Below are 12,349 nucleotides of genomic sequence, written 5' to 3' on the forward strand. Positions count from 1 at the left end.
AACTTAGAACCCCAAACTTGAGTTTTAAAAATGATTATGGTTCAAACTTTGGATGACCCAGCAAAGGAAGATTAGAAAGAACTTGCACTGGATAGGCCTTTATTTAATATATATATATATAAATTTTATTTTTATTTTATGTGTATGAGTATTTTCCCTATTGTGACCCATCATAGCAGGGACTGTAAGGTGGAGCATAACTCTCCACTCATGACCATAATCAAAAAGTCAGAGAGTGAGGAGGGGGCTGAAGTCCCACGCTCTTCCTTAAGAGCAAGTCCCAATGGCCTGAAGACCTTCCACTTGGCTCCATGGCTTAAAGTTTCCACCACCTCCCAATAGTGCCAGGCTATAGCACACACGTTCCCGAAGTTCATTCTAGATCCAAGCTAAAGCATGTATGTAGGTTGTGTCCCTTGTTTCAGTTTTACAGATGAGTGAGCAAGGTTCAGAGAGGCACCTTACCAAGTACAGCAGAGAAGAAGAGAAAGTCTGGGTCTTCTGATGGCCCCGAATTCCCTGTGCCACACTACTGAGCAGCCACCATGGGCTCTGACCCAGATCACTCTTGTGGATGGGCCCTTTCAGCTGACTCTAAGGCTGTACTCAGCAGACAAATTCACGGTAATTAGAGAGGTGTGAGGGAAGGTCACCTGAGCCTTATAGTCAGGATAGCCTATATTTGTGGGCTGGAGAGATGGCTCAGCAGTTAAAAGCACTGGCTGCTCTTGCAGAGGACCTGGCTTTGATTCCCAGTACCCACATAGTAGCTTGTAACACTGTAACTCCAGTTCCAAGGCTTCTAATACCCTCTTCTGGCCTCTGCGGGCATTGCATGACACAGATGCACTTAAATACATGCAGGCAATACACTCATACACATAAAAAATTTTAAAGATAGTTTATATTTGTCCTAGTCCAATCAGATAGTTTAGTAGTAGATAGGATCTGAATTCCTACTCTACTTTAATCCCTAATAACTGTGTTATCCTCAACAAGTTGCTTGACCTTTCTGAGCCTTGGTTTCCTTCATTCATTCACCAAAAACTCGTGTGGTAGTACTTACATTAAGCATCGTTCCTGCTTCTGAAATACCTACACCAAGCCTACATCTCTCATGTTAGAATAATAACAAGGTTGTTATGAAGAATCAGGAAAATTTATGTAAGCAAACCACATGGGCCAGTGTCCAGCAAGTGAAGATCAGTAACTGTTTGAAGACGCTGATTCTGGAGCAGGGCTTGGGTTACGTCAGCTCCTGTAGAAGCTGGGCCCCAGTGGCACTGCAAACGAAGAGCAGTCACCTAAATGTGCATAAACTATGAACTTTTACAGTGTTGTGTGCACACCCACAGATGCACACAAGGATGGGAGCCCCCTGGGCTTCAAAAACAAATTCCTTTTGTTTACTTAGGAGAGAACAAGGTGGCCAGTAGACATCTTTGAGCGTCTTCAGGCAGGAGGGAGAGGGCCAGGAACTGTGGGATCCTCAGGGCTCCCAGCAGCAGCAATGAGTGGCAGTCCTTAGGAATGACAGTTCTGCAAGTCCCTGGACCTCTAGGTCTGCAGGAAAGATCCTGAGGGTTCATATGTGGGAAACCACAGCACAGAGAGGGGAAGGGATTTGGCAAAGTTTACATCGACCCTGCCAAAATGTGCTAAGCCTGTTCCTATGGATATGGTCTGGATCCTTTATAACTAGATAACTCAGTGGTTGGGTGCATATCTGGTGATTGAGAAAGCATATGTTTGAATCCCCATTCTGATAGTTACCAGACAAATGTGACTTTGGGGACTTTAATTACCTAAACTTGCTGATATTCAGGGCTTTTAAAATCTGTAAAATGAGTATAAAATGGTCTACCCCTAGTAGATTTGCTGGGGATTTAAATGAGCTAATACATGCCTGATACATTTGTTCAGTGATATTTAACTGAGCATCTGTGAGAAGCGAGATGCTGAGCCAGGCCCTAGGTGTAAGTCAAACAAACCACCATTCTTGCTCCCATGAGGCTTACAGTGCAATAAGACAGATGGGCAGAAGCAATGTCCCCTTAACAGATGTTGGGAAGAAAAATCATAGAAGAGGTTTCTTGTAGGAAGTGGTCTTCAAGCAGAGGCCTGACGGATCACAGATGAAAGCTGGCTGGGGTGGCAAGCATTTTCTGTGACCATCTAGATAGTGGCTAGTCTTTACAGGGTTGCAGCTCTGCCCATGTGAATGAAACACTCATAGACTACATATAATTGAATGGGCCTGGCTTGTGCAAATAATATCTTATTTGCAGAAACAGACAGTAGGTCAGATTTAGCCTGTAAGTCATGGCTTGCCATTTCTTGAGCTAGCTGAAAGAAGGCTGGGGTCAGGAGGTAGCGTGCCTGGAGAATTCCAGAGAAGGAATTGTATATAAAGACCCTAGTGGGGAGCTATATGTGATGGATGCAGGTGTGACTGAAGGAAATTGCAGTGAGCAGGCAGAGAGCAGGCATGTGGGGCCTTGTAGGCTCTAGTATGGATTCTTGTCTCTGTTCCTCAACCAAAGTGGGAAAGAACTTCAGGGTCTCGAAGTAGAGGCTTCCATGACTAGAGAGGAGATTCTGGGGCCGTGGCTGGCTGCTGCCTTGTAAAGAGCAAAACAGGCCCTATATGGATTAGGCTCCCTGGGAGGTTTGGCAAGAGGGTGGAAGCTTGGAGGGCCTCTTAGCCACAGTGCTTGGTGCCAGTACAATCCTCTTGACTCCGGGTGACACTCTGCCAGCTCTGTCAGGAGGCAGCAGCAGATGCCTGTGGTGGGGCTGCTGTATGAGTGTGAGCACTTCCTGTGGTGATCAGCTTGCTCATGCTGACTCATGGCTGCGTGGTAGACCAGATCCTAGTGCCTGACACTCATTCAGCTGTTCAGTCGTGGCCTTTCAAAGGAGAGCTCCTGTCAGAGGCACAGAGCCCATTCTCCACAGCCCCCTTGGCCCACTGGTCCCTTGTCTAAGCTGTCCCTCCAGGTACTTCTTGTGTGTGTGTGGAGTGGGGGAGTTTGTTTCCCTGTAGCTCCAGCTGGCCTAGAACTCACTATGTAGACCAGGATGACCTGGATCTCACAGAGATTCACCTGCCTCTACCTCCTGAGTGCTGGAATTAAAGGCTTGTGGCACAGCACTCTGCTCCAATCCATTCTTTAAGCTTGCGCTCTTGCGCTCTGACTGCTGCCACCCAGAGTTATTAAACACAGCTCCTGGAAGGACAGAGCTTCAGAGACAACTCCCCTGCTTTAAAAGCAAGAAGTGATAGCTCACCATCAGGGAAGAAACAAACACTAGGAACGTTAGAGCGATACACTTATAAAAGGGCAGAAACTGGCCCTGCACACTGCAGTAACCTTAGGGCTTCAGCAGATCACAGTGTGGTGTCTCAACTAGCTGCTAGTGACGATGCTGCACATCACGGTAAAGAAGCCCACTCTGTTAAGGCTACAGAGGAACACGTAGCTCCTTTTGGAAGAAGATAATACCTTTGAATACATAATTGAGATCTCCGAAATTTGGTGCCTAAAGGAGCAAGATAATGATTAGTTTATATTGATCTGCATCCTGAGGGGATTTGGGGTAAATGATACTTTCTATGCATTGCTAAGTTATATTTACCTAAATTTTCATATTTGACTAAGTAACTCCATCAAAAAATGTTTCTTCTAGTAGCATTACAACTGTCAGAAGAACTATATTTATTTTTTTAATTTATTTGAGACAAGGTCTCACTACATATAACAGACTGGCCTTGAACTATGTAGTCTAGGCTAGCCTCTAACTCAGTGACCCCCTTGCTTCAGTCTTCTGGCCACTGAGATTACAGGCATGTGTCACCACACCGAGCTATACATTTGTCTTCACTGTTGTAGTCCTAATCAAACATTACAAGCATCTTGTTTAGTATCCTGATTTTTACCTATCCACTGTGGAACTTGAATAAATGATTAAGTTATCAGGCTTAAGTTTCCTTTCTGATAAGGTGGGATGATACTGAGATTAGTAGGCACAGCCTATGTGCCCAGTATCTATGACATGGTGGAGCCAGTTTGCCCCATCTATGAAGAACCCATTTGACATGTCTCCCCAGCTCTTTGCTCTACGTGTAGCTTTATATTGGATGTAGTGGAGGGTTTACACCATAGAAATTGGCAGAGGCTGGGAATCAGAGCTGCTTTTTCCTAGGAAAGCCAGTTTTGAAATATCTTTTCACTCACATGGGTGTGTCGTCATCACCATAAATCTCTGCACCCTAGTCTTTCCCCAGGGTCCTGTTTATCATCTGAGTTGCACTTTGTGTCTTGCTATAATCCAACCAAGCATCAGAACAGCCCAGATTGCTGATCCTTCCCTTAGGCTTTCTAACTGAATCCCTCATGTTGGCATTGCTGGTGTGAAAACTGAACTTGGTGACACTGGCCTAACCTGTCTAATACCCTAAGTACCCAGTGTGGAATACTTTGGAGGACACAGAAGAGAATATACCTTCTGGCTCTAACAATGGCGCTCTAATGGGTACAAGACACAGTACTTGAACATTCACCATCTCACTTAATCTCAAGATCCCTCTGAGGCAGTGATTTAATCCCCATCTTACAGATGAGGGAAATAGGCTGAGAGGAATTCAGTAACTTACTGAATTATAACTTACTTAAAAGCAGAGAAGCCAAGTTAAAAGCAAGTCCTCTAACACTGGGGGCCTGAAGAGTGCAGATGTTTAATGCCCAAGGGCAAGTAGAGACTGAAATTTGGCCCCTGCTCTACATGCCACATCAGCCCAAAAGGAAGAGATCTTCTTACCTGAATTAAAATGCTGTGGAATAGAAGCTAACAATGGTCCTACCCACCCAGATGTGTGTTTTCTCTCCCTCCCTTCACTGCAATCCCTGGGGCTTCTAACCTGGTAGAAAGGCAGAGCAAGGAAAAGAAACAGAGTATAGAGAGCGCCAGGCAGAGATGCAATCTGAAGTCTATGTGGGCATGTGGAAGCTGCTTCTAAACCAGCTGTTTCTGCAGGAGTCTTGAGGGGGCAGGTGTTGGCAACATAGAGCGAAGGGATTTGGCTGCAAGCAGAGGCACAGACTGTTCATTATTTGAGAGAGTGGTGTCTCCTGCTCACCCCTGGCACATGTGCCATGGAAGGTGCCCTGTGGGTAATGCAATTAGCCTGTATCCAGGGCACCTGGCTCCAGCAGGTCTCCCTGTCCTTCCCACTGTCTTTTCTACGATTAAACTGCTCCAACTAATAGCTGCCAAACCACTTTGTTTAATGTGATGAGTTTATTAATTTCTTGAGGGCTAACAGGAGGATGGGTGGGAGACTTTTTCTTGACTGGAGCTCAGAGGCTAATTAGTCTCTTTGCCAGATCCCCAGAGATGAGGACTGGGAGGGTGCATTGCTCAGGCTGTCAGATCTGGCTCTGGAAAAGTCCTTTCTTTCCATGGCTGTTGTAAGAACCTGGTTTGTTGCTTGAGTGAGACCAAGGACCTGGGGCTGCTTTTAAGTATGTAGACTTGCTGGTGTGAACTTTAAGCTTAAAGTGACAATAGGATGCGAAAAATTTCAGTCTTGTTCCAAACATCCAAATGCTGACATCCAGCCTGGTTGTTTTTATGTTCCTTCTATCTAACCATAGCTCTTCCCAGCCCAGCAGACCATCAGGATCTGATTCTACATACTTTGAAGGCAGGAAAATAGCCCCTGGGAGGAGAGGAATACCTGCATGGTTTATGGAGTGTCAAGACAGGGGAGAAGAAAGCTGTGTCCCTGGAGTTCGTATGAGACCCCTTGAGGCCACTTCCTTGTTAGCCTGATTTGTTCAAATGAAGGACACAGTAATGGCCTCATCTAGAGCCAGCAGCAGAGTCAGGAAAATCACAAGTTTAGGAGCCAGCTCTGGTTTTAAGCCTGTGCCACAGCTACTAGCTGTGAGCTTAGGGGGGAAGTCATTAAACCTGTCTGAGCCTCTTGTTTCATCAAATAAAAACATTGTAATTCCTCCAAAGCATGATGGCAGAATTCAGAGATGATAGAGCAGTGTATCTGACACAACAGGTGTCCTATAATCCCACCCTCCCACCCCCAATTTAGGAATCTCACATAACAGCAGTCATCTTCTCTCCCCTTATCCCTGTAGAGAGAGGAGGAAGGGGAAGTTCAGGCCAAAATGTGGCCTGGCCAGTTCTTTTGAGAGGCAATAGAATTTCCAGAAGCCACTGGAGGGCTTGTCTATCTTCTGCCCATGCCTGGTCAGCAAGAGCAATGTGGATCCAATAGGTGATGGTGATTTTCTCTGCTTCCAAGGCCAGGCCTAGAGCAAGGTGCTAGGGTCTGAGCGTACATAAGGCTGGTGGGGGAGATACAGGCAGAAGTGAAAATGGTCCTGAAAGGTTCAGACAGCAGGGCCCTGCAGGCTTCATGGGAAGGTTCATCTGGAGTTAGAAGCCACAGGTCATAGAGTTCAGGCCCCTCAAGTGATGGGCTGTGGGACTTCAGGCAAACTGACTGGGCTCTCTTAGGTAAAATGAAGCTTGCTGTTTGCATAGGTGTGAGACACTACTTACAACTAAAGAGGAACACAAAATTCGTATGCCCTTGCAGAGACAGAGAAATCTGACCCTTCCTTCCTGTGGGATGATCCACCTATCAAAACCCTAAGGTTCTGTCTGCATGGTCCCAGCTAGAGGTCCCATGTGGTCCTGGGTTGACCCACCCTCTGTATGTTCCACCTTCTCCAAACCATGAAGGCAGGTTGCTAGTATCTCCTCTCTGTAAACCTGAGCCCCCTTGCTCCATGGGGTAGGAATGAGAGCCAAGGGGAAGCCAAGTCTTCATTGTTATTGAAGCTTTTAGAAGTTAACTCAGAACCTAACTCCAGGGGATAGAGTGATAAGGTACCTGTGCGTTTTCTAGGGAAGCTGTTGCTGGTGCCTAGAAATGCTTAGGAGATGTAGTTGTGTACATCTCTGAGTGTTCATGTAGCTATCAGCTGTCTTTTCTGGGTGTCTACCTCAGCTGTTCAGCAACAGAAGTGACTTGTTAGGGTCCCCAGCTAGCAGATCCAATATATGTATGTGATATATTTAGAAATTATTTATATACATTTTATATATTTGTATTTCTGAATTGTTTATTCAAAACATATATTTATGTACTTTAAGGTATATTATAAAAAGTATTCCACTAGGAAAAGCAATTTACCAATTTACTACCATCAGGGTAGACTTAGGTAAGTTCTGGAATGGGGAACTAAGTGAATTGTGGTTATCTCACCCAGAAATTGTTAAGACTTTGGGAGAGTCTACAGTAATATATTGTATGCTTAAAAATTAGTTAAGAGCCAGGCATGGTGGCACATGCCTATGATCCCAGCACTTGGAAGACAGAGACAAGTGTATCACAGTGAGCCTGGATGATCTACACAGTAAGTTCTGGGCCAGCTAGGTCTACAAAATGAGACCTCATCTCAAAAACCAAAAACCAAAAACCAAACAAATAAACAAAAATTGGTTAAGAGAGCATGGCGATTCATCCTTGTAGTTCCAGCACTTGGTAGGCTGAGGCAGGCAGGATTTCTACAAGTTTGAGGTCAGCCTAGGCTTCTCAGAGAGACCCTATCTCAAAAAGCCAATAAAAATATGATTAAGAAGGCAGATCTTGTGTAAATATTTTATGTATATGTGTGTGTATGTGATATGCAATTGTACATGGCTGTGTGTATATACCTGTATAGGGGAGTACCTGAACACACGGAGGCCAGAGGTCAACTTTGGATATCATTGTCTATCACTTTCCATCGTATTTTTTCAACAGTCTCTCAATGAACCTGTACTTTGCCAATTTGGCCAAACTAGCTGTTCAGCAAACCTCCAAAATCCTCCTGTCTCAGCCTCCCCAGGGCTGAGATTACAGGCTCATACTTCCATGACTGGATTTTTAATTTTTTTTTAACATGAGTGTTAGGGATCTAAACTTAGGTCCTCATGTTTGGGTAGCAAGCATTTGGCCATTCGAGCCATCTTCCCACCCTTACCCCATGTAAATGTGTTTAACACAATAAGATAAAAGTAAAACAAAAAGCAATTTAAAAAACTGTAAGAAGGAAGTGGAAGGAAAAATAGCATTTGTGTACTGTCAGGTTAAATCCATTCTTACCATGACCCCAAGAAGGGTGTTACTATTCCTAGTTTGCAGAGGAGAAAGCATGCTTAGGGAGGCTCAGACACCTTTCTGAGGTTGCAACAGTGAGATAGATGCTCCTGGTTGGGGTGCATACTGTCATGCTAAACTGGTGCCTGCATGATCCATAGATTCTGAGAAAGGAGAGAGGCATGTTACCCTTCCCATTTCTAGAAGGGAAAGCTGAGAATCTGGAGGATTTCACCAACTTGTCCAAATTCTCAGTGAGAAGTGGATTAGAATGAGAGTCTTTCCTCTTCTGACCTATCCACTCATCTATATGTTTAACCATTCAGCAAACATTTATTTTTCTGTGACCCTTAATAATGTGGTTTTGGCTTTGTGTTTGTCTTTCAGGACTGGGGATTGAACCCAGGGTCTCATGCATGCTAAGCAAGAGCTCTATCAAAGAGCTGCATTCCCAGCCCTCAGCAAGAATTTATTAAAGGCCTGATGCATGCCAGTTACCTTCCGCTTACCATTCTTACTCTTACCTAGATAACTTTATTGAGTCAGGCCAAAGCAAGAGTCTTGTGACTAATCCCTGTTGAAAATAATACAATTCCCCGTGTCCTGTCCCCTTCTGGTGGCAGAACTTCCCTATACCACATTTCAGTCCTCACCCATTTCCCCAGTCTCTTCTCTCTTCTTTTCCAAGTCCTTGATTCTTGCTTTCCTTATGCTAATCACCTTCTTTCCTTAAGCCCCTCAATCTGTGTAGCAGCCCCCTATCCAGGTCCTGAGGCTTATCTACAACAGGTCACTGCCCTCTGCTTCTCCAAAGCCCAGCAACTTACAGCCCAGTCTGTTCCTTCCCCATGTCTTCCCATCTTCTCCCCTTGGTCTCCTCAGATCGGCCAGTGGCATGTGGCAGATGGCCTCAGCATGGACAGTCGCCTCTATGCCTCCAACATCTCCGACAGTCTCTTCAACACCACCTTGGTCGTCACCACCATCCTGGTAAGCAGGGTCTCTCGGGCCTCCAGCTGCAGCTCCCCAGGGTATCTCCTCCCCAGGCTCTTGCTTGCAGGCTTCCAAGGGACCAGAAGATGGGAATGCTAATCATAGCACAGAGGCCCAATTGATGACAGTGTAATTGCACTCAAGTTGCTGTTTCGTATGGAAATGATATCTGATGAGCTGCTGTACAGCTGGGGAAAAGGGATGGGTGGAGAGAGTCTGTAGTGTGTGGGTGCCTTTTTTCAGGGGAACTTGTTGGCTGGTAAAAATGTGCAGAGCCCCTAGGAAAGGGACCTTCTGACACAGGTGGAAGAAGTTGGATCTAGTCCATTAAGGTGGCCCCCATTCCTTTCCAGCAGCTTTGCTTGATGCCTACTGTATACAAAACTATGCCTTACCCCAAGCGGACACCTGAATGTCTGTGGGTTTCTATCGCCTTTTCCTTTACTTACAGATAATAAGAGAGCTATCAATGAATCTATAGGGCAAGAGACATCTGCTTTTTTATTTGATTCACTTCTATTCAGCAATTACCAAGTCCACCTCTCGCCCCTGTCTCCTACCATGTGCCTGGCACTGTGTGTACCTGTGAAAACCAAAGATAATTAAGACCCAGTTTGTATCATCAAAGAGGGTATCCATGAGCAGATGGGATAAGTATACACAGCCAAGGTGTTGTCTCTTTCCAGTCCCGAAGACTTCATGTTTTAAAGATTTGTCAATTAAGCCAGCCACATGTTAGGTAATAATTACTTTGTTCTTCCCCACTCTGATTTTTAGCTAATCAGAAGGTTATTTCCCTACCCCTCACAGCATCTCACCAAGGAGAGCTACCCAGAGTCATCAAACTGATACTGTCTTATCCCAGAGCAGAGATGATGCTGGGGCTAGCTGCTCAGTCTACCTCTGCTAGATGTACACAGTCTGTAAACGTGTCCATTTCTCTTGGGCTTTTTGAGATAATAAAAAGAGCACAGGGGCCTCCATCCTGACCTTCAGGAACTCCTGAGCCCCAGGAAACCTGGGCTGGGATTATTGATCTACTGTAAACAGAGAGGGATAAAAACTAGGAAAGAGAGGCAGGAAGCTAAAGCCCTAGGGTGTGGAGGAAAGAGGCAGCTGGTAAACCAAAGCCAGCAAAGCCTTAAGAAGCAACATGTAAGATGGACTCTGAAAGCTAGGACACAAGTGCAGGGGGAAAGACAGAAGAAGAACGTTGTTGGTTATTTGGAAAATATAGGCTTTCCCCAAAATGACCATGGGTTGGGAAAGGGAGAGGATGCGCCAGGAACATGGGTCCATAGTGCTTAGGAGATTGCATACCAGGCCATTCATGCTTCCCTCATTTGACAGGAGATTCATTCATTCATTCATTCATTCATTCAAGGAACATTTGTTGGGTACTTCTTGTGTGTCACACTGTTCAAGGTATTCAGGATCCATCATTGAATGCAACACAGAAGTCCCTGACTATCAGCTTCCATTCTAGTATGGCGTATGGGACAAGCAATAAAAAGTCAATACAGATCGAGTCTCCCTTATCTGAAATGCTTCAGACCGAAAGTATTTCAGACTTCAGATGTTTTTCAAGTTTTGTAATATTTTCATAGACATCGTTAGTTAAACATCTCTAATCTGAAAATCCACACCTTGAAACACAGGATAGGGTTCTGTTGGTGCTCAAAATGCTTCAGGTATTTCAGGTTTGGGATTTGAATTAAGGATGCTCAACCTATACTCAAACTGTGCATTAAAAAGTAGGGAGTCTGGGAGCAAAGGACATGTCAATGCCCAGGTGGTCAGGGCAGGCCTCCTTGAGGAGGTGGAATCTAAGTGGAGATCATGAGGAGTGAGCCCCACCTTGCTGGGGAGGGAGATCTGGGCAAAGGGAGCAGTTGGAGTGAAGGAAGGGAAAAGTAGATCCAGCTCCCAGATTTCCATCCCTTCTCCCAGTTCCAGCCTCAGCTCATCGGAACAGTATGGAGTGCCAGGAAGATGAGAGGGTGGCGGGGTCTCCTACGCAGCTGAGAACTGGGGACAGAGTGGCTGAGCAGGCTTGGTGGAGGGGATGTAGCACACAGCATACTTGCTGGGACCTCCTTCCAGCGGTCTTTCTACTTGTGGAAACTTCTCCAGTCTGTTCCCTCCAACCAGCCTAATGCCCTAATCCAAAATTTGGTATCACCACCTTTTTGTCCCCAGTTACCCCAGGGTCTCCTCCCAGGCTCCCCCCTCACTTGCTGTGTCTCTTTTCCCATTATAATCAAAGTTGTCCTGTCAGGCTCTAAACCCTTCACACTCAGAAGTAGCCATCTCATCAGCTACCTCTCCATGCAGCCTTGGGCCCAGCATTCCTCACTGTCTAATACCTCACTGTCTCCTGCCTTGGTGATGCTGTTCCCTCCCCCCACCAGAATGTTCTGGAATTCCTGACTGCAGCTTAGAGATCACCTCTTGCCTGGAGTTTTCCCTGGGGTGACTCTTGCCCTTTTCATCCCTTGCCCTTTCCATACCCATCTAACAAGACACAAATCCTAGAAGTCATTGTTTGAGTCCCTACATATGCTTCTTGAGTGAGAGTTCCTCAAATATTGGTACCTGACACAAGCAGGAACTTAATAGAATCTGAGTACAGGAATACTTTTGCACAGAGGAATCACTTTGAGGAAAGAGCTTCTAGAAAGTCTTTAAAAGCTAAGAAGAGTTTGGGAGGAGCATGGGGAGCCTGCTGGGTTGAACTTGCCTCCCCCATCTACAGTTTGACTGTGATAAAGGCCTCTGTCATACTGAAGCCACAAGGTCATGTTCTCAGACTGGGAAGATTGCCCTGGTGTGTGTGTGTGTGTACCTCTGTGTGTGTGTGTGTGTGTGTGTGTGTGTGTGTGTGTGTGTGTGTGTGTGTGGAGATGAGAGGACACCCTTGCTCCTCACATACTGTTCATCTTTCTCTGAGTCTCTTAGTGGCCTGGAACTCACTATGTGGGCTAGGCAGGCTGGTCAGAGAGCCCCAGGGATCTGCCCAGACAGAGAGAGAGAGAGATTGAGATCCTGTGTGTTCATACACACATACAAGAGCCCATGAGAAGTCCAGGTTCTAGCAGGATGCTTCTCTGTGAGGTTAGTACAAGGCAAATCAAAATTAGCATCAGTTCGTTTCTTGTGTCTACCAAATGTCTGAGACATTTCAGA

The 12,349-nt window shown here is 45.6% G+C and overlaps 1 protein-coding gene across 4 annotated transcripts in view; it reads left to right on the plus strand.

The window, feature by feature from the left end:
- The window catches only part of Grik4 (glutamate ionotropic receptor kainate type subunit 4), a 505,439-nt gene that overhangs the window by 412,183 nt on the left and 80,907 nt on the right, over positions 1–12,349 (plus strand). For all 4 annotated transcript variants that reach the window (XM_008826008.2, XM_008826013.2, XM_008826014.2 and 1 more), the window contains one exon: positions 9,053–9,160. In XM_008826008.2, coding sequence (XP_008824230.1) covers positions 9,053–9,160 — 108 coding nt within the window. The remainder of the gene's footprint in view (positions 1–9,052; positions 9,161–12,349) is intronic.

The sequence above is a fragment of the Nannospalax galili genome, unplaced genomic scaffold, assembly GCF_000622305.1.
Source record: "Nannospalax galili isolate Female #2095 unplaced genomic scaffold, S.galili_v1.0 scaffold229, whole genome shotgun sequence".
Lineage (NCBI taxonomy): Eukaryota > Metazoa > Chordata > Mammalia > Rodentia > Spalacidae > Nannospalax > Nannospalax galili.